This window comes from Glossina fuscipes, unplaced genomic scaffold (genome assembly GCF_014805625.2).
Source record: "Glossina fuscipes isolate IAEA_lab_2018 unplaced genomic scaffold, Yale_Gfus_2 61546, whole genome shotgun sequence".
Taxonomy (NCBI): domain Eukaryota; kingdom Metazoa; phylum Arthropoda; class Insecta; order Diptera; family Glossinidae; genus Glossina; species Glossina fuscipes.
Genome location: NW_024003757.1, coordinates 253,101 through 280,278, shown reverse-complemented (window position 1 = coordinate 280,278; position 27,178 = coordinate 253,101). Strand labels below are relative to the sequence as shown.

The following is a 27,178-nucleotide window of genomic DNA, read 5'->3' as shown; positions in this document are numbered from 1 at the left end:
CTTTAATTGTCGTTGTTATCGTTGTTACGGTTGCAGTTGCCACTGATTTTGTTAGTTGTTGTTCTTGCTGTTATTGATCTTATTCTAGTCACTATGGTAATATTCATTACGTAATTGTATAAATGAATTACTATCTCTGTAGATGTCATAGTTGTTAGCAATTGTTATTGTAGTTATTAAGGTTGTACTGGCAGTAGACTTTGATGTTATTTTTGTCCCTAATAATAGTAATTTTTATTATTGTTAATTATACTTATGTTTTATTGGTATATCGGCGACCGGAAAGTAGGTATGTAATACGTTCCCTTTCTGCTTTATTAAAATGTGGAAGATGGAAATATACAGCTGGTTAACAATATGACCCCAAAAGAGTGAAATGCAACAATTCCCTCAATTTTTTTTTGCAAATTTTTACTTCGACATTTTTCAAATATAATCTTTTATGAAGCTTTAAGCTGAATGTGTATACGCAAACATATCAGATGAAAATATGTACGCTTTGTTTTACTTGCATTCCGCAATATTGTTTTCTGGAATTGCTTAGGGGTGACTATGAATTTCAGAATTAATTTTTGTGCAGGAACTTTAATTTTAAATTCATAGTTTGATGATAGGAAGACAACTTACTCGTTTTACCCTTCTTCTTTTCCTTGCTTGGCATTCAATACAGTAAAAATCTTACTCAAATGTTGTCACACTCTTTTAACATTTTTTAGTCAAACTTTGAAATCGTCATGCTATCATAGCAGATTTTTACTATCCATAACTAATCTTACAACTATTGTGCTTTTTGCTAAATTAAGAGACTTGATATCAGATTGGCTTTTGCGATAATCACTTGTATATACCTTGGCTATATACTTGTTCATCATTTTAATTTATATAGTAGTTTATACACTTTTCCATATAACTCTGTACTTATAACTTTAGCTGACGTTGCACTTTTATATTTTGCATACCTGCACATTTTATTTGCTGTATTTTGTTCTTATATCATTTGTTTAGCTGAGCTTGCATTTTACATATTTTGTTTCCATACTTAAATATCATTATGCTATAATAAGCAGGTTCAACGTTCTCTATTTTCTAAAAACGTAATTGTATGAGCGTAACAACGTGTAAGCAGACCGACAAAATGATAAGATTTTGTCAGTCGTCTTATCCAGGTTGCACTAATCGTTTGGTTTAGTTCTCATGGTATCTTTTAGTTAAAAGGGCTATAAGGTTACACTAATGTAGTAAGCGTCAATTCAGATACAATATCTGCATTGATAACCACTAATGTGTTTTCTATTCTACAAATACATTAACACTCCAGTGCTCTCGGGTATTGCACGACGTGCATGGCTGCTTTTTATCCTCTCAACTTGTTAGACTCATTAGCTTAAGCCAGTAGTTATCTTCCATCGATAACATCGCCTTGAATTGATTTTGAGATCATTAACCTCGAAATTCTATTTTTTATTTTGGCTAGAATTGTAAACCAGGATACCCTTTACTTAAATTCATTGTCTCTTTTGCGCTACACGGTTCTTTTTTTCTTTCGCATACACTTCTTTTGGTACGTGCTTCACCTATAATACAAATAACTAAGCTATTCCTCAAGTGCAGTGTCTATCATTTACTCTAATGTTAAGAGTCTTAACTCTAAATTTCGACCCACTTACATAAATTCTTTGAACCTGGTATACATTTGGTCCAACTTTTCTCCGATAGTCTCCAAGCTTTGAGAAGATATAGATTAGATCGAACTGAAGATGGCGTCCTAATTTCCTTCACAATTGTCTCCCTGTCGTGCTTCCATAAATTTTCAATTTCTCTAGAAATTGAATTTCTTGTGATTTGAGCATAAATTGACAACAAACTTTTCATAACTTCACGATGTTGTTGAAATTTGAAAATCGTCAGATTGTCAAAGTTTTGTGAGTTTTACCTTACCGCACGACATTTGCTATGTCAGTAATAATTCGGGCTGTATGCCTTCTGTCATTGTATCCGATTGATGATTGGGTGATATGTTTACCAAAGAAATTTTTAAGCTGAAACGGATTCGATGTAATTGTGTTCTTATTTTCAATTGTAGTACATTCTTACATCAGAGCATTGCAAATTTCCCTGATTTAGTTCCATTACATTGCAAATCTTTTATTTTACCTGACGGTTTGTATCATGTAGCATTTAGCTTGGTTTTTCATTGCAGTTATGATAGTTCGTTGAACCGCTTAAATAAATTAAGTCTCTTTACTTTTAATCCACAATGTACCTTTGAGAAAATTAATATTTTGCTTCTCAAAGCTCAGTATTCAATGTTCCTTCATGAAACGCTCTTCTATTGCTTGGCATACATTTAATTACTGAAACCACAAACATTATGTAAGAGAAGTACAAGAGATAAAATCTTTACTCTTCATTATTAAGCCAATATATTTTTATAAAACTGTCAACCCCAAAAGAACAGTCTCCATATTTATTTCGTCGAGGCCTTTTAATGGTTTTGGCTTTCTTGATGATTTCGAAATTTCGGATTTCTTTGCCGAATACTTCCAACGTAATTTCTCGGCTGCTAATTATGATTCTACCGTTAGCTACCCTTACCAGGGAATTAATTCTAGTTAGGTTTCTATTTTGGCAATTTCTGAATATGACAAATTATATTGTCATGCGCTGGTGAATTAGGCACTGTTATTTGGTATATAGAAATAGACATCTCAGGGATAACTACAGAAGCATTGTCAAATTGAGTGTTTTACCAAAATAGATTGGATAAATTAATACTTAGCAAATAGGTTTTGCTTTCACATCATATTTTTGTTTGTTTCAGCATAACTTCCTGACAGTAAAGAACCTCTTAGAATTTATGTGTAGTATTTTCAACGTTTTCTCTACTAGCTCACCAACGGATGTCGTATACACTGATTGAAAAAAAGTTTTTAACTAAGTTAATTATATGTTATTAATTTTTAACTTTGGAGCTTCTGGTTTCTTTTCATAATTATTGAGATGGATAATATCTTATCTGCGTAACAATGCATTGGGAGTTCTTTTCTTAATTTCTATTGAATTTCCCTTGATATCATGTGATCCTCCAAGCAGCGACTTTCTATTTGCCTGTACTTCAATGACCTCACATGGGCCATGTCACAAATCAAGCCTTGTCATAATGTACTGTTGATGATATTAATGTGTTCTCGTCCTTGAACATCGAATACTCCTGTCGCATCAGCTCTAGATAACTTGTGCCATCAAACCTCAAAAAAAGCAATGTTGTCAAAGAAAAATGCGAGGCTCCTTATGATAATAGACTATTACTGTTAACCATTTCTCCACTAGAGAAACAAAAGTTTATCTCAAGCGTCTACTTCTTAGTTACGTAAATGATATTATTCACTCACCGGCTTTGTTAGGAGATATACATAACCATTCTTCCACAATATTTACGTTCATAGAATTCAGCTAATGTAGGTATAATTACGAATTTCTCAATCTGTTTAGGGTCCTATGTAGCGGTTTTTAAGAAGTATATTAGCCGAGTTGAAAGTTACAGGAGAAAACTAAAGGAAATTGTCGGTGTTTCCTGACGTTGTTTTATCTTCCTCTATATTGCGAGCGTGTACGTGAACCGATCAGGCGCATTTTTAAAACACATACTTGACTGTTTAAGGAATATTTCATCCCATCCCATCTTTATTGTTGCGTTTGTGACGACTCATAAAATTTACTCGTCGAATTGGCGGTTCTTAGGTGTACACACAGTATCCGTAAATCTAGTGCAAAAGTAAATGTATCTCTTATTATTGGTTGCCAAGCCTTACAAATTTGCATTGGCTGAAGGGCTCACACCCAACTCGGATATAGGCGAGTTGCAAATATGCCTTTGTGCGAGAGGCGTACATTTGTATATTTATACATAAATTTTGTTCGTTTTGTTCTTTATTTTTCGTACTTTAGAAAAGTGTGTTTTAATGTTAGCATAATGTTTATTCGGCTTTTATTTTATTGTAGCTGAATTTCATATGCAAATATTAAATATACAATAAGTAAATATAATAAATAAATTTTTATGTCAGAATTACAACTTTAATTAAAAACCTTTTATATTTACTAGATATAGGGCATCTAGACATAGCCTAAATAAATAAAATATATACAGATATAATTCACTTATTTTAGATTTCAATTCTATTCACATTAATATAAGAACGCCTATTTATTATGTGCAAAAATATATTCGTGAAATTACAATTTACCAAAAAAAAAATTTTCCCATAACAAGTTACTCACAACGCAATAACCACAATAGAATAAAGTCTATTTATATGCCCGCAAATTGTTACCGTTTGCTTTCTGGCTTATAAGGGGGTACATATATATATATATATATATATTTATATATGTATGCCTACCACTCCTGCTCTGAAGAAATTCACAGCCTGTAAAAATTGAAGGAAGGTCTGTACACAACGTGGTACTTTTCTAAAAACCCCTTTCTGAACTAACTTGCTTGTAGCTACTTAGCGTTATCTGTACACTTAGCGTTATCTATCTAGGACTTAGAAGTTATTGCATTTGGTATAGACAACCTTCTAAGTCATAATTAGATAACTCCTAAAGTAAAAACTTGACTCTCGTTTTATATTACAAAAACGCTGATTTTGATTTAACTGAAAAGTTTACCATTTTTACAATGTTGTTTAGAGGTGACTTTCTAACTCGTAACTTAATTCTTGTAGATCATTGCTGACCGAAGTCCTGCGACTCAGACTACATGGAGGGGCGATAAAGTTAAAAGAATAAGTATATTAACGTATTAACGAATTATTCTAAAGAATGTTGCTACCCAATTTCAGAAATATAACCGATAAGACACGTCTATTCATTTGTGATCAGATATATACATTTGTAATGCAATAGTCGTGAATTTGTTAGTAATAATAAAAATGATGCAATTATGATTTATTCATGTAGCACATAGGCAGAAATAACATGTTGGATGTGTACAACCTACAACGTTTTCTCTTATAAAGGCAAGTATGACTATGATTCTAAACAAAAATTTTTATCTTCCCTTTCATCTCACAGGCCTTGTTTGTGATCGAAATGTTATGGTACAAAATTAATACATAAAATAAGATGTGTTATATGGCAATTAGCTTAAATAAATACATAATAATAATGTAATATAAATAAGCGCCATGTACAATAACTCATACGTGATATGAAAAATGGGATAAAATGTATCGAATATATATATGTAATCAAACAAAATTAATAAATCTGTAATAATTAAATAATATTTCTTAATGTGAACATTTTTACTGAAATTTTTCAAAGCATTTGACAAATATAAAACTTAGAATAAAAAAGAAAGCGTATTTGCGACATACATATACACTATAGTGCCTATTCACATAAAAAAGAGAAGAACCCTTATTTAAGGTAAACGTAAAACGCAGTTTTTTCAGCATATGTTTTTATATTCCGTTTGTTTGGTTTAAGCAAAATTTGTTAAGATGAATTTATAGTTCATAGGAAGCATTCATGGAATCACTAGATCAAAATAGGATTACTGTACCATCAACCGATGTCGCAGTTAAAATATTTCAGCGATCGAAACATCTGATATTGAAAATTGCAGAAAGTATAGGACTTAGGACATGTACCTGTGGAAATCCATCTTCAATTTAATATAAACGGCTTAAAAGTTCGAACTGGTAATTAGAATTAATAGTTTTTTGCTGTAGAACTGGAAGAAGGTTTCGTATATATACTTTTTGAAATGTTTAAACAAAGTAACCAGCAAATTAATTGGCCTATATGCGCTTACACCATTTTTCAGGCTTATTAAGTTTAGCCATCATAATAATTTCAGCGGGCTTCCAATGGGTTAGGAAGTGACTCCATCTCAACATACTATTAAAGATTAACGTTGAGAAGATGAGAGCAGCAAAAAAAATGACAACGAAAGAGCAAGCTGTGAAATAGCTGCCAATTAACACTATTATTGATAACCGATACACAAATGGTTTGCTGAAGTTTTCCTATTCTCAATTTTGAACAATATGTTGGAATATCTATATATTTAGTTGTCTTTGATAATATACATCTGTATAGCAGAGGATGTACTCTTTGTTCGAGTATGATAACGATCGTAAGAATAATTTTAGTTATTTGGAGAACTCAACGTTTTTCACAAGCACTGGCGAAAAGTATAAATTAAAATTTATTAGTTAATAGTTCATAGCTAGCCAAAACCGATTTTATATGCCCTACATTATTTAACCTACTACAATGCAATTTTACAAATTTAGTAAAGATTAGTAAGTCTAGAAAATGATAAAAATTAAAAATTTATGAAAGTGATTAATGGGATGGTTATTAAATTTAATTAAAGTATTTCGAAAATTGAATCGAGCAGTATATTGTGAGTCTTATCTCAAATGAATATACGCACTTGTCACCGATGGTACAAGATATAGTTATAATGACTGCTAACAAAATAATCTAAATTATAGGGACAAACAAAAAAGCATAATTTGATTTTTAAAGGCATAAATGGACCGGCATGAAATTCTTTATTTATATTAATTATATTGAAGAAAGGAAAACATGGAAGTAAAGGTAAAAACCGTGGAATACCTTCGAGGTCGTGAAATTAATTAAGGCGATAGTTATCAGCATTATTCTAGTGTCTTCAGCTGCTCTTAAACAATTTTTAGTGGCACGCTTAGGCCCATTGCATTTCAATTTAAAATATAATAAAAACTGTTGGTGTGAACTGAAGCGATAACAAAGCTGACTATTCTTCAAGGGTGCTGATAATTTGGATGATGACAAAGAAAAAAGTGGACATGTAATTTCTAAAAAAAAAAATCAAGCAGTTTATAATATCTTCTAACCTTCAAACGATTCTTGTATAATATCATTTCAATTCAAGAGTTTTAACACTTTAATGCATTTGTTGCCAATTGTCTATATTCTAGTTACACTTTAGTTAAATTTAAAATTGTAAAAAATATGCGTTTACGGGTTAATGGTTTACGTACGCTAATTTTATTAGTTTTAAAATAATAGAAAAATGCAAAGTTCGTGTCTCGATTAAATGCTGTTTCTTAATGGGAAAAGATGACGCTGAATCTCAAAACAGGGTTAAAAATGTCACGACAATTCTTTTTATGGGTAGTAGTTAACTAATTTTGAACGAAGCAATGGACAGTGATGATACTGAACGCAATATGTGGAAAGGGAGATAGAAAATAAAGATATCCAAAGCCAATGTGTGTTTTGAACTTTATCTGGTTGTAATCTACTATTATCTATTTGCATATCTCAAAAGAATGCTGCAGAGAAAAGAACTGGGATAAATATATCGTCCTATAAAAATTTCATCGAAATATTTGAAAAGCGCTAATATGACTATCACTTTTGAAAGAGATTATATTGTCATATAAAGAATTTTGCAGAATGTAAAATATATTTTTTATTAGATTCCGGTGATATTTAATCGATGTATCATGTATTAATTCATTTAGCAATAGCAACATTGCGCGCCTAAGATTAGATAAACTTGAATTACAATAAATTTAGAAGACAAATTTTTTAAATTTTTTGCGACTATAAACGAATGGATATGCAAACCAAATATGCATTTGTAATTCTGTAACGATCGATTATTTTTTAAGCAACCTTCTAAGTACCTAGAAATAATAATGGATACGAAGTATTGTGAAAGTTGTCTAAATAATTAAATTTGAAATCTGATCCTAATATTCTTTTGATATCTCCTATAAATCTTTAAGATTGGTTGGAAGTAGTTCTTTGTGACAAAAATTTTAATTTAAAAACAATATTTTTGGAGCAAATTAAATGAGATAAAAATGATTGGTAAAAATTTATGGTTTTCTAAAATTAATTAACATAACATATATATGTAGTATTGAAATTATTAACAAACCCCAATTCGAACTGATATTGGAATGGATGCAGGCAAGGAGACAGTGATTTATGATTGAATTTGAGCGAAACTGTCATTTTATTTTCCATCTTTATAATTCGATTTTAATAAATGATTTCTATTATCACTTTTTACCAAAAATTTTCTTGATGAAATGTGGTATTGCCTTGTTGTGTATTGAATTATAATAGGCTCCATAGTTTACGAATGACGATGTAACGCCTCAGGCGTTAAGCATTTTATCGAAAGCAATCTCAGTTTAAATGCTCTTTTTAATTGACGGGATGTGCGTTTAGTGAACATAATATAATAGAACTAATTCATTTAAGTGATACTTCGTAGATAAAATTAATTAATAATAAACATGCTATGGCGTCCATATGACAATAGATAGACATCCTTTAAAATAATATACATGTAACATGTGTACATTGTATTCATTCGTGTGAGACGCTTTTAAATGCACGTAAGAAGAAGCGATGGAAGAATATCCCACTATTTCCTTACCATATATTTTCATTTTTCGATCAAAGTTTTTCTACGTAAGTATGTGTATTTCTAAATAATTTCTTAATTCGCCTGAGTAGCCGAAGGCGAGGAATCTCGACTAGCAAGTCAATGGTCGTGGGTTCGAATCTCAAGTGCGATAGAGTTTTTAATAAAAGCCGATAGCCTTAGATGCTAGTGCTTTTAAGAGTTTAGTCTTAGAATTTTTTTCTTTGGCGAAATTAATAATAATAATAATAATAATAATAAATAACTTCTTATGCATAGATCTAAGTAGACTGATGCTTGAGTTTTTGGTATTTTACTTGCTGTTGGTGTTACAAGTATGCTTATGTATGTTGTATATATATTCACTTATATTATTTACATTTGCCCAAGGTTGTCATTTTAGTTTGTTTTTATTTCTAGTCGTGCTTTGTAAATATACTCATCTCTATGACTTATGTTCGTGAGAAAGAGAATTCAAGCCTAACTACTAAACACTTACATACACACACTCAAACATTCTTTCAAAATGTTCTAACTAAAGTTAACATTAGCACATTATTAAGTGATGACAGTAAATATATGCGTTAGTTTCGAGCGAAGGAAGTAATCTTTCGTGCACTCTTTGGGTAACTATTTATTCAAGCAAAATTTGCAAGGCATAAGTGTTGCTATATACCTATGACGACTTTCGTTGACTTATGAAGAGGTAAAATTAAGCACTAAGGTTGGAAAACCTCGCTCCTTAATAAATAGATTACAATTTTTGTAATTATAATGTGGAGATGACAAGCTCCAGATTTTAAAATATAAATAAAAATTCTTTCAAAACCTTAGTTTTTCAAGTAATTTTTTTTATTGTAGTGATGAGAACGTAGTTACAAACACTAACCTTGTGTAGACAATATCAGACAGCCACAAAGCTACCCAAAATTCCGTTCGGAAAATGTTGTAAGCGTTATTGAAATAAAGGAAAGGTCTGCAAACTCATTGTTGTCAAAACTTACGAACCGTGTCATATTTCATTTGCATGTAATAAGTCTCAGAAGTTTTAAGTGTGTGGTGTGTCGCACACGGCAGTTAGGTGATAATCAATAACTTCGGAATTAACGTAAAGCTAACATTGGTAAGCCATTTCTGAAACAAAATACAACTTTTTGGTGTGATTAAGAATGTCGGAGGGTTGCCATTTTTTTGAGTGGCCTCTTGCCGTAAAAGGGGAAATTTTCAATAAATGGACCTGGCCCGCCCAAACTTTTCGTCGAACCATTGAAAAAATTCAAGGACTTTTTTAAAATACGGTGTTGGAGGAGGATTTATCGTGAAAATTGTTCGATCAAATTGATTTACAAAAGTGCTTTTTCTTTCATCAAAATAGTATATTAAGTAGACATTTAATGGACCAATATAACGCATACACCCGCACAAACTTAATTTACCTTTATAATATGGGGAACGTTTTAATTCGGCAAAGTTGAGTATTGAATACCTTAGAGTTATTTCACTACTACAATCAAAACTTAAAAATTCGTTAAAAATAGGGAATTTGTCTCATTCCAATACTTACTTTCAAAAAAACTTATATGGAGAGATCCGAAATATATCTAAGTTTACTATCATTAACTTATTTATTTTCATTATTAATTGTTAAAAATTGCCATATAAAAGTTTAGTTTCAATAAATACCATGATATGAGGTAAGATTCTAAAGCTTGACTCATGTGACCAAAATTTAGCAGAGTTCAATTTTTTCTTAAGGAGAAAGATTTGTTCTTCACCAATTTTCATGTACAATTAAAACTGATTTGTGGTATAAAGGTTAATTACTTATTAAGTATGGGACGAGGTCCAAAGAATTTAATAGAGCTTCTAATAAATAGCTTATTATTTTTGACCTATTTTAGTTGAAAAGGATCTGTTTGTTACTAAAAGGCACAAATATTTTTCAAATAAGGGCATTCTTTAAATGCGGTGCAATATGGGATATAGTCGTAAAACTAGTTTCATGTAATTCATTTTCAACATATTTCCAGTCAAAATAGGTCAATATGACAAATGTTATTAAAATATTTTCAAAACTAAACGGTAAATCGGACACTAAAATAGATGGACATACATCAGACAGACGAATAGACTCCACTGAAACAGTTAATGTCATAATAAGTGGTTCAATTTCAAGTCATTTTGCGTGTTGTGTGCATCTGCATAAACTTACTGCAACCTTACCACACTAGTGTATACAAAGGTAAAAATACCAAAAAAAATGCCTATAGGTGCGAGATATACGTATGTTTATAATTTAGTAATACAAAAATGACTATGACAGCGTTAATAAATTAAATAGGTTAATGTGCGATGAAACAATGAAATATATAGGGGCAAGTTAGCATCAGTGTCTTTAACTTTGTTAAGTTATTTTAAGTCGATTTCTGAACACTCAACAATAGGCAAAAATATTCAAGAAAAAGTAAATGTTTATTTCTTTGTGTATTTATTTCTACATACATTTTTCAACATTTTCAGATACAAAGAATTTTCTAATAATTTTTTAAATACCGTATATACAATGAAATGAACCGTATATTGTTGGATCCCAACAGGATACATATGAAGAAAAACATTTCTAATAGTTTGTTTAAAACCCAACTACGAAAACTATAAAATTTCTACAGTAGTTGGCTGGGGATAACAAATTCTTCAATATATCTAACATTTTCTTTCGACGTGTGGTCAATAGATAATACTTAAAATATATAATAAACTAAGTTGCTAAAAGTAACTGTTTATCTAAAGTAGTTGACATAAATATTGTTTATATTGGGCACGTATATTATACAAAATTTTAATATTCGCGATGTACATGAAGTGCTGTGTGAAAATAAATATATATAAGCTTTCACACACCCAGTTTGTCATACCTTGCATTGTATACCTTGTAAGTGTATATTACGTTTGCGCGGATGTGTCAAACACCCAGAAGGATTTGAAGTAGACTCACCTTTCCCTGCATAAATCGACTCAGAATCACTGCCTAATTAGACATATCTGTCCAACCCTCCCTTTGACGTTTGTGTTCGTGTTAATGCGTTCGATCTACAAGTCGCGAAGGTATGTTTCGTTAAAATAGGACATATTAGTATGTTTTCGTTGCAGGACGAGCTCTATTGAAAATCGTTCCGATTGCGCTATCCTCTTTATAATTCCCCATTAAAAAAAATGCTATATAAATAATGTGGAAATGAATTTGGAAAATTTCGTTTCTAAATTTCTGTTAATCCAAGATAGTGATATCACATATAAATGTATTTCATATAAGAGTTTTCACGAAAGAAACCCTTTAGATAACAACAATTTATCGTATTTTATGACAAAAGTATGTGAAGAATTACACCAAGTCAAGTGGTGTAGGAAATTTGATGGCCGATCTTGCCAAAAATAAAATTTTACTTTCTTTACATTAGTTTTCTCCAAAAAAGAGGTTGAAGTTGACTTGCAAGTGCACGACATGAAAACCTAAAGCTTGAAACGAAATTAGTTCATGAAATCGCCTAATTTGCAGTTATTTCAACTACATTATTATTTTGTTTATACAATATAATCGCACTGCCGAAGCTCCAAAGAAAACGTTAAAATCATCGCAGACCTCTTTATGATCGGTTCAGCGGAGTAGCTGGTCGCTTTATTTTATGGATTTCCTTAGAGCCTTCGCTGGTGATAGCTACCACTAAGGGCTTAACCTAAAGCACTTATCCTTCAACTTAAAGACTGGTTTTTACTTCGTTTCAGCAGCATTTTCTTTCATCCTTTATTGTTATAATATTTACTTTGTTAGCATCATCGTTATTATTAGTTGCCGTTAGTGTTGTTCTTGTGTTAAACTCACCACTAAGAGTTTCTAAGAGTAAGTGTGACCCTTGGAGTAAAATTTAATTTAGCAAAAGCAAAAAAAGAAAAATTAACAACACAACTTCAGGTGGCGAAAATATAAGGAGAGGATAAAGTCAGAACATCAATGATTTAGTTAGAAGATATACACAGGAAAATTAGGATAGGGTAAGGTAAGTGAATATTCTCTTTTATGCGATACCTGTTTTCCGCGTTGATGCAGCCTTTTAATTCTATCTCTTCTTCTTGCACTCAATAAACAAATATGATAATTAGGTATTACTGTAAAAAAATTTGAAATAAATCTTAATTCACTGTTAGATATTGAGAAGAACAAAAATTTGCGTCAAATGGTGAGGTCATTGCCAAAACTAAATTTTGAGGTTCTTTTGACAAACCAGTCTATAAGAGAACATCGAAGTGTTAAAGGGCCTTTGGACTGATTGTAGTAGTCTGTGTGAAATTTTGTAACAAAAATATTTTTTCTTATTGACTCCCGCGAATAGTTGAGCGATATATGTTTGAAAAGAATGATCGTTCTTCGAATGTGAAGCCATATATATGCTTAGGCATATTGTGTTTATCCTTTTGTTTTATGATTTACTATTATTTAAAATATAATAATGGTCTTTAGCGAATTATTAAACAAAATAACGATCATAAATATTTATATATGAAACTGACTTTCTACGTTTTCAAATATGTGCGCATGTTAGCATGTTCTTCGTAAAAACATTTGCCTGAGCCAGTCTTACTTACTGTGTATGCCGGCGCAAGCGAATGTTTAAAAATTATATATATATTCAAGTATTTTGTATAATATTCATGATAATTGGCTGTTGCGAGATAATTTAACGAAGAAATATAAAAGTTTGTAAAGAAATAAGAGGACAAGCGGCTTATGGAGCAAAGGAATTGCTTTACATGCTTCATGCAAAACAAATCGGGTAGTTCTCCGCAATCGCAAGATTAAGGCTGTTTGAATATAAATACTGTCTCTTTGTGCTGAACAGACGGAACTTAATTATAAAAAGTGACAGATACTATACAGACATTTCGATTGACCTTCTTAAAAAAAAAAAATTAATAAAAATTTTTGCAGCCTATTCAAATTAATTCCTCTTGGCGGATATGTTATAAAACTGTCTAATGTTTGCACCATCATGTAAATGCCTGCTGTGTTAAATAAAGAGAGTTATGCAAAAAATTTTAAGATAAAACCTGACTAATTTCATTCCTTGCGGCTTTAATATTTTAAAAAATTCTTTACAAAAAATTGGAGAAATATGGACCAAATATCAACTTGTCTCGTTTTAGTGATCAACAGTAATACAATGGTGGTAAGTAAGAAGAAGCGCTTTTAGGACTAAACGCTTAAGCCAACGTTAGCAAAACTGAATTCTTGTTCAAAATTGCAAGATGTGCTGCGGCAATGAGGTGATCAAAACTAAATTAGGCATAAATTTTTGCATGTAGGCTAATGCGAACTTCAATATTTCTGTGAACTTATTTCTACGTTCTCGACGGGTATCTATTCAAAAAAAGAAAGATATACCTATTGTTGAATAGTGCAATTATTTCCCATAAAAACCAAATATTGATAGCAATTTGACTGGTCATATTTTTACGAATATGTATATAAAAAATTATTCCCGGTGGTAAGCATAATATCAGAAAATGAAATTTTTACATGTAATTTTTATATTATCAATGTATTGTTTTGAAATAATATAGTTGAAAAGAATTATTTAACCCCTTTCAAAAGAAAATTTCAGCCCATATATGTGTACATTTGTACTAATGCATGTGATTGAAAAGACACCATTTTTCAATTGACCATTACCTGGAAGTTTTTACAGGTCCTTCCTCACCGCACACTGCACTACTTTTTTCATCTTACATGAGTTGTGTGTTTTGCAAGTCCCCAAATTGTTGAATCGTTTTTATCAAATCGAATTACAACGGTTGAAATTGGATTATTTCCATTTGTATTTATATGTGCATGCAATTTAAATGCCTTATATAGACTATATTTATTTATGCGCTTATTTTTTGCATTCTCACGAAACGCTGGTGATTTACTATAAATATTTTGGTTTAGCGAAAAGTTAGCACCAGTTAACAGAAGATAAAGGTGAAGGTTGCTTGTGTGAGTGAACTGATGCTTAGGTTATCAACAGAAGCAGCAAAGTAATTGTGATAAACACTTCCAGTTGATGATAATAGCAATATATATTTGGACAGCCCCTTTTTTCTGTTTATCGGATTTTTGGCCACAATTTTCCGAGAATAATCTATTACATTTTTATGCTGCTTCATCTTTATCTGATCTGCTTGATGACATAAAAAGTTTTTTAAGTGCAAGTATATTGTATGCCCATGTTTAATTGAATTTAAAGTTAATTCGAACTCTATCAACGTTATATCTTGGCCCTTCGAAAATTTAACCAGGAGTAATCTTCCTAACACTAAGATTTGGAAAAGCAATTTGGTGGGTACGACAAACGAATAAGGTGCAATCTTAAAAGGTTTGAGTGCCTGGCTCGTGATTCTGAAATAAAGTTCGAATCGAATATTTGCTCTTTCAAACCCTACGAATTTTACACTTTTCTTTGGGGTTAAATTTATGGTATACTCCGGTTTTTTTCTTTCGGCCATTTCGAGCTTGACAACCATACTCTTATTTTCCAGCGGTCGCTTAAGAATGTGTAAAGCACTCATATATTTCTTTTTACTCAAAATATGCTCGGAAAATTCATGACCATGCATATTAATAAAATTATGCAGACGGTCTTCATAATCATGCAGCAGCTGAAGTTGGTTTACATAGAATTCCAATTTTAAAATCAGACTTTCTACATTGTGTCACAACATGTCATCGGATTTGTGATGGTCATCGTCGTTGTCACCACCCAAGTGAAAATCGTTATGGTCCAAATCCAAATCCATGTCGCCATCATCGTTCAACTCTAACGAATGTCGGTTACCAGGAGATAACGATGTCGATAATTGTAAGTGAAGACTTTGAGGACTTAGATGATTATTTCTATTGTTGCGATTATTGCTATTTTTATTTAATAGATTTCCATTGTTAGTATCATGTTTACTATTATGCTGATCGGCAGAATTTTTGACGTTAATTCCACCGCCATCATCGTCTCGCCATTTATCCATGGAACGGCGACGAGCGTTCATGAAAAAATTTCCAACCGTAGTTGGTTCCAAACCTAATTGACGAGCAATAGTTACCTGCATTTCTTTGGAAGGTCGTTTAGTTTCCTGTTCATAAAAGTATTGATAATTTATTTTTTATTTCAAGTATAGGTCATTGTAATGTAACAAATTCCTGCTTACTTTAAATATCGCTTGCAAAGTACGTCTTTGCAAATCGGTAAAGACCAACCGTGGCTTTTTTGGTTGTGGCATATGTTCTATTTGAAGTGGCTCATCTTTTCGCCGAGATAGTGTGGTTACAATACCAGATATAGCGGTACCTAAAAATATATAATAGGATATATCTTACCACAATATACAAGCGATTCAAATTCTTATGCAAAGAAAAAATACATGAAAGTGTCTCACGAGTTTTTACTACAATAATGTAAAGAAGAATGGAAAGAAGAATGTTTGCGTTATGTCAGACTTCAAGGATATAAAGGGTTGAACATCGTGACATTTGCAGTGATTTGCTGGAATGTCAATCGGAATTCGTCGTCAGCAAGTTTCGGAAGACTGGACACTCGAAAACGCCAATTACCACATCCGGCAGATAAAATCAATACCAGTATCGTTCATGAACGACTTACTTGCTTATTAAATTTATGTCCATCTAGCTGTTACTATGAAAATTAGTGGCATCATAAAATATTAAAAATTAGTTTATAATACTAATTAAGCGTAGAGATCGACATATTTGGACATAGTAGGTCTGATTCTGAATCACGTCCTATATAAAGTTTCTCATGAGAAGTATGCTTTCATATGAAAATAGAGTATAATATTTGATATATTCTCAGGAAAATGAAGAAAATTAGGAAGAAGACAATGTGGAGGGTTTTCATCGGCAATCTCGCCCGATTATAATGTTGTCGTTGGTTTTTTCATGGGTGCAGCGTTTCAGTTGTTTCGCTTTTTTTGTACGGGCTCAATTCGAAGATCCAAAAGCTCGTAAGACAAATTATGCAGTATCCAAATACAAAAAGCAGCCAAAACCGCAAAGTCCGTTTTCATAGCGGTGACAGCGCTTGTACAGGAGCGATTTCCCGGTCAATTTTCTTAGTTGAATTTCTTGCTACGGTGGGCTGATGACTATTTACCATAAGCAAAAATCATGAAGTAGAATGTTTCGCTCTGCCAGCAACAACGTTTTCTCAAACACCCTGTTGTAAAACATTGATATGCTCCTTCTAAAATTACCGTGTTTTTTCTGAGTGCAACTGTCAAGACCTCTACTTATAAGTTAATCGGTCGAAAGAAAGAATTGCTCTTAATACCATAGGCAGCGCTGCTTAAAGAGCGCAGTCACATTGAAACATTCAATGTATCGTTGAACTTAGAAAAGCTAGCGAAAATTATTCTTCCGAGGTACTTGCTGTCAAAGAGCGGTAGTACAAGTTTTCTACCGTCCTAATGACATGTAGTCATCTGCCAGGACTTAACTAACTCCTAATGATGTTACTGAAATATCCATTCATGTTCGAAAAAAAGTAAAGGAGTCATGCTAGTTATTACGTTCACGGATGTTGTAATTGCTTTTCCTTTTAAACTATTCTAAATAAGAATTCACGACAACCTTTATAAATACATAAGCAAGCCGACCGCATATACATAGTATACGCTGAAATTGGCTCAACAATGTAACCACAGCATGATTTTTCTTGAATAAATCTCACGTGCCGACCTGCGAAACTTCCCGTATAATTGTGTATAAAAGACTACATAGATTTATCCAAGCTGACCACATACTTTGTTTTTGCAAATATCGTTTGAACATACACCCTCACCGTTTGTTTGCAATCGCTTTATTAAAATCTGACTGAGCGAATAGTATAGGTTCTATTCCAGCATCACTATTGCGGATTGTTCACACCCCAACAGCTTTGCGTCATTATGACACCAAAATAACGCATGAACAACGTCTACATTATATCTTCATATCTTTTCATCAAGTCGGGTCATATGTCGGCAGCACTACACCAACGAGGAAACCCGAACTACGTCGAAGAAATATTATGTTTAAGCTTATGAGAATTTTTTCTAGTGTTCATATTATATCAGAGGTTTTTCTGTGAAGAGATTGCTGTCACGACACGATATGTATTCTCCTGGTGTTAAAATGCGTGACTGGAATGTAAGTTTGTAACATCATAATGATTCCTAGCGTACTTTACAATATCTACCAGCTTCGCATTTGCCAACAAAGGCAGTATGGCTAAAAGGAAACATAGGTGAAGTATACCTGGTCACTTTTTAAATATTTTTTTTTTATTTTTCTTCTTGAGCTTATCATATCACTTGCTCCCTTAATTTCTTGCTTGTGACAGTTCTCTGACAGACTGATAGACAGACGAATTGACAAATATATCGAGAACGGTTCACATTTAATACTGATCAATAATATGTACATTACTCTCTGAAAGTTTTTCTGGGAGCTGCAGACGTTTTGACAAAAGAATAAAATTTTTATATACTGTAATATGGTAAGCATTCCCAAAAGTTCCCATTTTTGCTGCAAATGCTGCAGGTGCACCCCATATGCAAATTGTTATTATTGTATCTGTTGTACTTTGTAAGTAACGAGCAAAAAACTTTTTTTTTTTTATTTTTGAAAACAGAGGTGGTCTCAGGTTAGGTCTCATTGTGGAAATGTTTTCACTAAGTTTAGAGAAATAGTACGTTTAGTGCCCAACCAAGACATTGTTGTTTAAAAGCGGGACAATGTTACTGACCAACACAGTTTGTTTACTCTATCTAGACCTCATATTTATTACTAATTGACTTTAGATAAGCTGTATAAAACCTAAAAATAAAGACTTGGTTGTATTGACTTAGAAAATATAATCTTGATGCAAAAAGTATGCCACAAAGACTATAATATTTGAATTATATAAAAATGTTAGATGCAGAAATAAGTTCTCTGTGTTGAAATTAGTAGCTTTAGAAAACGTACCTGCCGCGTTCATTTCTCCCGAAAATTTGGGCATAGATAACTTTGACATTGATGCTTATACGATATAAGCTTCAGTTGTTTACAAGGTGTCGTTCAGTGTATATCGAAGTGTAAAGAGATGGATGTCAACAAACAGCAATTACATCGCTGCATATTCTGTTTTAAACTGAAAAAAAAATGCAGCTGAAGCTACGAAAATGATTAAGTTGGCTTGGGATAAAAATACAGTAAGATAATGGCTAGAAAGTGGTTTACGAGCAAAACATTTTAGTCTTCAGATGATAAATCCTCTGTAGATCCATTTTCTAGAATCGGAAAGAGATTACGAACTTCTAAAGTTCAGTGAAATAGTTACGTCTAAAGGATATAAAATCTCAATAAGCAGCGTTCGAGAATACAAGATCAACTAAAGCCAAAGGAACTCAAAATTGATTTTGTTTCCTGACAGCCTCTGTCCGTCTACAGAAAAAGCCACGTAGAAAGCGATCTTTAACTTGGGCTGGGAACTCCTACTATTTGTAGATTGTTCTTCAGAACTGTCTTCTTCTACTTAACACTTATTCAGATCGACACAGTCTTAGTTAAACGATCAGCAGCTCACAAAATTTAAAGATGTGCAATAATGGGTAAATGGCTATTTTGGCTCGAAACCACGGAAAATCTATCACGATGGCAACCGTAAGCTACCCGAAAGGGAACAAAATACCATGTATACAGTGAGCACTTCAATTATTAAGGTCTGTAACAAGCATCTTTCCAATAAATTTGAACTCTATCGAAAAATGCGGACAGCTTACCTCTACACCTAATACATGACGCACGGAGTATTATTTAATATTAAGGGAAACAGAGGATTCTCATTTAAGGTTATTCGTAAGATAGCCATAGAACTGCAATCCTGAAGGTGAGTAGTTATATGCAGAAGTGTCACGAATTGCCATCCTACGAACAATAAATTGCGAAAAAATCCATTCACGACATACATCTCCAAAATATTTTGAACTAAGGCTTAAGCTAAGGGCTTGTCGCCCAACGTACCGTTTTAATGTACAAAAAATGTAATATTTTTTTCAAAACGTATTTTCAACTGAGATTTAGAGGTTTCGAACATGGACGATGTGAAGGAATTTGAAACGTACTTCGTAAGCGCTCAATGAAATAATGTATTTCCATATCATAGTTACATGTTTTTCTACCTTATACAAACGTTTTCACGTCTGATTCAGTTCAGATGGTTAAATTAGGGTTTCACGATTGAAACTTACCGCTTGAACTTTTGTTAACGAGATTGTGGTTTAGAATCGGATTATTGATAGCACTGCTAAGCGAAGAGTTGTTACGTTGGGGAATTTGTGCTGCTGCCATCCGCAAAGCTGACATTCGCTGAAATTCTGGCTCTTGTAGCCATTTGAACATACGCCTAAATGTTTCTCGTCCTGATTTCAATTTGGACCATGGCTTCGGATTGCGCAATAAATCAGACAGTGTACCTTGGGAACGACATAAAACGCGTTGGGCAAAAATTGCTTGCGGAATACTATAACGCTTCAACTCGGCAGATATACGCTGCGCCAGTTCCTTGGTATTAATCTCTTCGGTATCACCGTTTAAGTTAGTGCTGTTGACACTAGTGGAAACGTCGTCGTTGTTTTCTGTGCCCAGATGCTTTGAATGAATCTTTGAGCTCTTTTGCATATCATTGAAATGCTGTTGCTCCTGCTGCAGAACTTGGATTTCTGATTCCCGAATTGTACCGCTATCATCGGTTTCTCCACAGTCGTACGATAATAATTTCGTATGTTCGTGGGGAGAATGTGAAAGACAGATTTGTGAATTCAAATTATGTTCCATTGCCGTTCGATTATTTTCTGAAGTGACTACATCACAAACATTTCGATTCAATGCCAAAGTATTTCTGGTTACCAAAGCTATATGTGGGGTTGATAAGGTCCCGTTATTTTTAGACGTCATCGCGGCAGAAGTTGTTGTTCCTGTCGGTTTTACTGTCGCTAGCTCTAACTGGTGGTGTGTTGATGGCGAAGAAGATGAAGGTGGGATTGATACTAAAAGAGGCTCGTGATCGATTGATATCTGGGCTACGTTAACCAAACCGCCATTTCCATCATTTGCTGATAAAGGGGTCATTGTGCTATTAGCCATTTGCGCTAAAGTTGCCACCGTAGCACCGGGTGAGTGCAGTGAACTCGCTGACAACGAGTTAGAGCTTATAGTAGCTGGACTGTGTGGATGAAATTGAAAATGAGTTGAATTTCGGCCTCCTGAATTAGAAGATGTAGTTGAGGAAATTGTATTAACAAGTAATTCTCGCTGATGACACCCAAATGGTGATTCGTAACCGGTGACGATAACTTGCTCAGTTACTGGTGAAAGACAAATAACATGCCGCCTTGAACTTCTTTCGCAATCAACTGGGCTTTTGTTTACTCTGTTGCTTCTGCTTTCACTACTGGTGTCTCCACAAGGATGATGGGGATTTCTGCAAATGCAGGGAGTTAATGATGATGGCGAGTTTACATCTGTTGATTGGCTGTATGTTGATTGAGGTGAAAGCGGACCACAATCACCGACAGGCGAATGTGCAGGCAAATCACAAGTAACTACTATTCCAGCTAGAGTGTGCGTAGGTGAACTAGTAAAGTTAGGAGGGGGTGTTATTGACATACACATTGAAGGTAACTTATCGTATGTTAAATAAGATGAAGGCTCGCTACCACTTAAACCGCCTAAATTTAGGGAGCATAAATTTTGCCGGTGATAGTGTGGTTGTTGCTGCTGATGATTGTGTTGTTGTACATGAGGATGTGTTGCTGGCATGACTTCATATTGTCCGGCATTTGATGTACTATTGCTCACAATATTATTATTGTTATTATTATTTTCTTCATTACCTTCGTTTTGAGTATTGGTGGTGTTTCCTTGGGTGCTAACTTCAGTAGTTGTTATACGACCACCGTAAGCAAATTTTTCAGACATTGTGGAAATTGGAGGCAAGGGTTGTAAAGGGGTCAAAGTCGCGTAAGCAGAATTTGGGCTAAAGGCAGCGGGCGATAAGCGTTCCTCATTCACTACGCACGACAGTGTCTGATAAGAGTTCGTCTCTAAAGAATTTTCAGCACCTACTACAACGCCCAATTCGGGACTTAAAATTTGTGATGCAGAGTCACGAGAGTCATCTTGCGCTTGAACAATAACTGAAAGTGACTCGATATTCGTAGTACCCACAGCGGTATCGATTTGTCGCCCATGCTCATGCAAATGACGACTCAATATGTCGGGTGAATGATGTTCGTTAAGCTGCAAGTTATGGTCATGATGGTGATGGCTGCTGGAGTGATGACCTTCAGTATCGAACGTTTGCGTATGTAACATTTGATTGTGTTGCTGCAAGAGGGGTCGTTGCATACGCACCTTCTCTCCAGTTATATTTTCCGGTTGACCATAGTTTTGCTGTTCTGTACCACTCATGGCATCCATAATAACATCAAGATTAAGACTGCAACTCTTGTGTTCGCTGTTGTAAATGTGATTATTGTTGTTATTGTTAACGTTATTAATTTTTTGATGATGGGTGCCTAAGAGTATTAATTTTTTCCTTTTTTTAACATTAATGATATGTCCATTTGACCCATTCGAACTTGAGGAGCCTCCTAAAATACCATTTATAGCTGTGTCTGTCTCCAAAATTTGTATTGGACTTCCAAGAACCAAGCGCTGATGTTCCAGAGGATGCGATGCACTATAGTTTTGATTACATACGTTTCGAGGCTCTACGGCATCTTGATGCGATGGAGGACTGTCGCCTATCATTAGCAAAGCTGATTGATGTGACACACCCCTTCCCATAACCACGCCCGAAGAACTACTTATTTCAGTTTCATCTACCATTGTATCATGTGCAGAAAGTACAGAAGCCGGTGAAGCTGAACCGCCAACCAACACACGATGGTCTACCATTAAGTCGTTGCTGCTATCTTCCACCAACTGTCGCTGTAGTGATTGTTGGTCTATAATGTCGTTTATTGGTTCCATATTTTGGCCAATGTTTGTATAAGTGAAATTGTTGAGCATTTAAAGGTGATTATTTTAAAAGCTAGAACTGAAAACAAAATATTCATTTAACAAAGCGTTGACCTTCATGTTTCTGTGTCTAGGAATTACTAATAAATAATCATTTGAAGTAGAAGTCAATCACAATTATTTGATTTTTTAAAGCGTTCAGATCTTATATATTTAAAAGCTAATCGCGTGTACATTTTTAAATCAAATGTTTGTGTACCGTTCTGGAAAAAATATATTGATGAAAAATGTATACACACGATCGTATCTCTGCTTAAAAATTTTTTATCTCTCTTTTCAGTGTTTATCAATATATCATAGTACTAATACGAGCGGAAGTGAATATATTTTATGTATTATGAAATATTTTATGTATTTTCTATGGATGTGCTACAATATACCAACAACCTAGACCCCCTGACAGAGGATTCCGACCAAATGAATATTCCAATAACATGACTTAGGATGAAATAGTCAATGGTGGAGTAAAATAATTTGGAGTAAATTTAAGTTTTGTTAAAAGATTACAATTTTTCAAAATATTCAAAATTAGGCAGTAACAAAAAATTGTTTAGTTCCAATTTTGGCGCCATCCATTATTCCTAAAAATTTCAAGTTTTTTATAGGTTTTCATCTTGAATAAAAGGTGAACATAAAGAAATAGATATGTATGGGAATTATACTGGGTTTTTGTAAATAAAACAAACTCAAAAATTATTGCACAACATGAGTGACCTGCACAAAGTAAACCTTGCAAGATTTTTTACCACTTAATTTGGTACTTTGAGTTGATAAATCTGGCTAAAATATATTTGCTTAACTTAATAAACTTTTTGGTTATCCCAGTGTACTCCTGTTTCTTTCTTTCTTGCACGATCGAAGTATATAGTAACTAATATATTAATATTTAAATATTAACATTTCTACAACAATCAATTTTTCGTTCAAAAACTCATCTATGTACGCTCAGACTCTATAAAGATGTGATATATGCAGAGTATGCTTTGAAAATAATCAGGAACTTTTAGTAAACATATTACTTTTTTAAGTTTAATGTCGGCAGGAGACAACATTATCTTGCTGCTGCAATACGCCTATAATTTGTATAAACAAAACATTTATCTAATTTCATATATTTATGATCGTTAATATACATACATGTATAAACCTATTATGTGGTTAGTATTGTAGCTATTCTTGAATAAATTTTGTAAATACCTGTGTAGAAAAGGGTTGTTTTAGAAGAATTTTTTTTTGTACATGTGTCGATCCACTTGGTGTTTGCTGAAAACAGTTTTATTTCTTCTGATTCACTGGGAACCTTCGTTTTATTATTTCTTTTCACTACAACTTTCTATAATCTTCACAACAACGTTCACCTCTTTATACGCTAATTTGAAAAGAGGTGCTTCTCTACTTTAAATCGTTTTTATAACTTTCTTAGATATTATTTTAGTTTAGTCTATTTCATATATTCTGACATTATCTCAGGTATATTGAGAATCTATTTTTTGGAACCAATTATGAAGAAGTGTATTTACTTGTATAGAAATGTGCACACATATATATATATAGAATATATACATATATACAATTTATATACACTGTATATATACAATCTATATATACATATAAATATATATATATATATATAGTTTCACATTTACACATGCTTTTCTGATAGTGTTTGTGTTGTGACTGTTGTTACATATTAATGTAAACTTTATTACTTTGAAAGTTAAAAATTAGAATTGTTTGTCGTTATAAGATTACTGCTTTAAAACATTACATTTGATATTTTGCTAACTTTGATAAAAAAAAGTTTGTCATGCGCGGACTCCATTGCATACGTTATTTACCAAAGATAATGCACTCCCCGATAGAACAGGATTTTGAACCTCCTAATTCAAAAGATTTTGATGATTTTCCTAAATTTTTTAAAAATTTATTAATTTTCTCTTTTATTATATTTCCGTGTAGCCGTACACGATATGTATTAAACTCCAACTGAATTTATAACTTATGCTTAAAAACTCAGTGATAATCTACCTAAAAGAAAGAACCAGAAAAAATAACAATTGCAAATAAAAAAGAAACGAATAAGAAAGCTTCCAAAATAATGTTCACAAAAATTGAATCACTACCACAACCACCTTTTTGCTATACTAAGCAAAACCAAATTAGTACTATGAGCCAAAGCGTATTGTAGAAAATAAATTTTGCACACCTTTAGCAACCACCACTACAAAATGGACCACCACCACTACCACCCTCATCGGTACACTACTGCCACCACTATGGCTACCACCACGTTAACCAGAGCGTACATCTCACCACCACTTTTAATGTGAACGTAACGCACATGAAAGGCAAACATGCTTAATCAACACACATAAATGTGTGGGAAAAGTATGCATACTTAGCGGATGAACAACCAGAAATGTTACTTTTATGTTAGAGACGTAATCAGAAGTATTGCTTACCCGTTAGGAAAAGTAGTCACCCCCATAGGAATTACACCAAAATCATTAGTAAGTAATATAAAAAAAGAGCCTGTAAATTGTTAAGTGGAGAAAGGAAACACGATATCATGTCCTTACATCAAAATCTATAAAGTAAAATATCTAGGCGCAAAATTCTGCTGTGGAACTTTTTAGATGATTTCGAATTAGGACGTAAGCTTCTTACGGATCCAGCAACAAATAATAGCAACGAATAAATATATAATAAGATAATAAAACAAATATAAGCGCACATAGTTAACTTTAAGCTAAGCAGATACTTTGCTTCAAATTAAGTTTCAAAAGTTCATTATTTTTAACACTAGTAAACAGCTTGCCCTCGGAACGTCATGTGCACGTGTTATTATGACTAGGGAAGACTCTCTTAACAATATCAAAAGTGCATTTCGAAGAGCAGATTTAAAAGCAAACAAATACTGATTTGACATTAAGTATATTTTATTATTAGATCCAAATAATTATTCTGCGTGAACATGTTATCCTAAACTGTGCGTGAACGCGTTCACAATAAATTATTTTATTATTTATTTATTTTTAGTTTTTTATTAACACATGAGCAATTTTAACATCATACTGGCATACCATGGTAAGATTACAATGTCTACTCAGTGCATGCATAGATAATAGTACCATAGAGATGTTAATTTGACATTTAAATAAAGCAAAGCGATATTATGTCTTATATTAAAGTGAGATAGAAAAGGAGAATATAGATAACAGAAATAAGTTCGTCCCAGTACTAAAGATCTGACCAACCCCATTGTTGGCAGAAAAGTTTACGCTTGGAAGTAAAATTAAAAGTTTAAAAAGTCTTAAAGCTGTCGTCAAAGAATTATAAGGTCTAGCAATTTTGACCTGAAATGTCTTGGGCAATGTATTTGTAAATCGAGGAACCACTAACGGTATATTGAGGACAGATTCGCTAAAAGCAAAGGGTAGCCGTGCTAATAGTTACCTGCCTTTTAATAATATTATAACAATTCACCAAAACTGGGTACTCCTGTACGTTAAATGAAGCGTGGTCCTCCCTGATAGATCTTTAAGTCGTCATGTATTAGGAGTATAATATAAATAAAAAATAAAATAATAATATTTAAAATTCTGAAAGTGAACAACTAACAAAAAACTAAGATGGATCAAGTATGAAAACAAAAATGAATTAAGACCACTTCCGGAGGTCTGAAATTACTTGTTACGTCAATATGTGTTCCACTTACGTTTAGAAATAAATAAGTCTATATGTTTATTGGCGAGTCGATATATAATGGCAAAAGGTTTACTTTAGTTGACCTTAAGTTCATTCAAAGAAATTACAAGACTTTCAAAGAACATCGCCAGTTGCGTTACACCAATATCAGGTTCTAATATATGTGCTCAAATCCATTAATAAAGTCGACCACTGTACTTTATCTTATTTACAAAATTAATCACAATTTAATACAAGTAATAATATGAATCTAAGAATTAGAACCAGCAAAAGCAACACATCGATTACACTGGTAGTATAATGTATATGAACTTACCTTCTGATTTAAAATCGATCAGAAAAATACCGATATTCAATTCTTCTTGTAAAGAATGTTTGCATAAAAGACGGAAAAACTTTTATAGTAATGTAATAAATAATATGACATAATAAGCGTCTAATTAACATGTATTTTTTATTTTTTTTATTGTCTATATATTTTTATATGGTTTAGGATGTAAATTAAGACGTAAGATCGGAACCAAACTGAATAGTGTTTACAATAAACTAAGTAAAGAAATAAAAAAGTTTTGCAAATGCTTCGTGACCATATGGGGCATTTGGGTTGTGATAAGATATCGAACACGACACTCAAATCGAGTGGAGAAATTGCATTGGCAAATGCCTAATTTGCTTTGCATTTTTGTCGAAATGGTAGATTACAATCGTAATCGAAAGGTAGTGAAAATAGATGCTTATTTAGCCTTATCCTCACCTGAGAAACGTACACTTATGGTTATAGTGTGTCTTACTTAAGTTAATAAGATCAACTTCAATATCCGTAATCGTTTTCCTAGAAATTTATTTATATAAAACTCGACCGTTGTGTACATAAA

The 27,178-nt window shown here is 32.8% G+C and overlaps 1 protein-coding gene across 10 annotated transcripts; it reads right to left on the bottom strand.

Annotated features, from left to right (window-relative positions):
* Nucleotides 1-24,871, bottom strand: LOC119643722 (homeobox protein onecut). Of its 10 annotated transcripts, none has more exons than XR_005248399.1 (7): nt 24,434-24,643; nt 23,793-24,078; nt 19,763-22,614; nt 15,683-15,822; nt 14,172-15,607; nt 3,393-3,764; nt 3,302-3,326 (listed from the first exon to the last, which is right to left on the bottom strand). XR_005248399.1 is itself a non-coding variant. In XM_038043153.1 (5 exons), exons 3-5 carry the CDS (start codon nt 22,584-22,586, stop codon nt 15,194-15,196), a joined length of 3,378 nt encoding a protein of 1,125 aa, XP_037899081.1. In that variant the 5' UTR covers nt 22,587-22,614; nt 23,793-24,078; nt 24,434-24,643; the 3' UTR covers nt 14,076-15,193. The 10 variants fall into 10 exon arrangements, 1 of the variants encoding a protein (XP_037899081.1); XR_005248398.1 differs by lacking the exons at nt 3,302-3,326; nt 3,393-3,764 and adding an exon at nt 10,995-12,610 and having other exon boundaries at nt 24,434-24,502; nt 24,624-24,650; XR_005248393.1 differs by lacking the exons at nt 3,302-3,326; nt 3,393-3,764 and adding an exon at nt 10,995-12,610 and having other exon boundaries at nt 24,434-24,502; nt 24,561-24,649.
* Nucleotides 24,872-27,178: the final 2,307 nt, after the last annotated feature.

Excerpts from the sequence above, each read along its gene's own strand:
- LOC119643722 (XM_038043153.1), bottom strand. The coding sequence starts at position 22,586 with ATGCTCAACAATTTCACTTATACAAACATTGGCCAAAATATGGAACCA. Across the intron at positions 15,823-19,762 it reads CGTTAACAAAAGTTCAAGCG|GTACCGCTATATCTGGTATT; the intron begins GTAAGTTTCAAT and ends ATATATTTTTAG. Across the intron at positions 15,608-15,682 it reads CTTTGCAAGCGATATTTAAA|GAAACTAAACGACCTTCCAA; the intron begins GTAAGCAGGAAT and ends TTTTATGAACAG.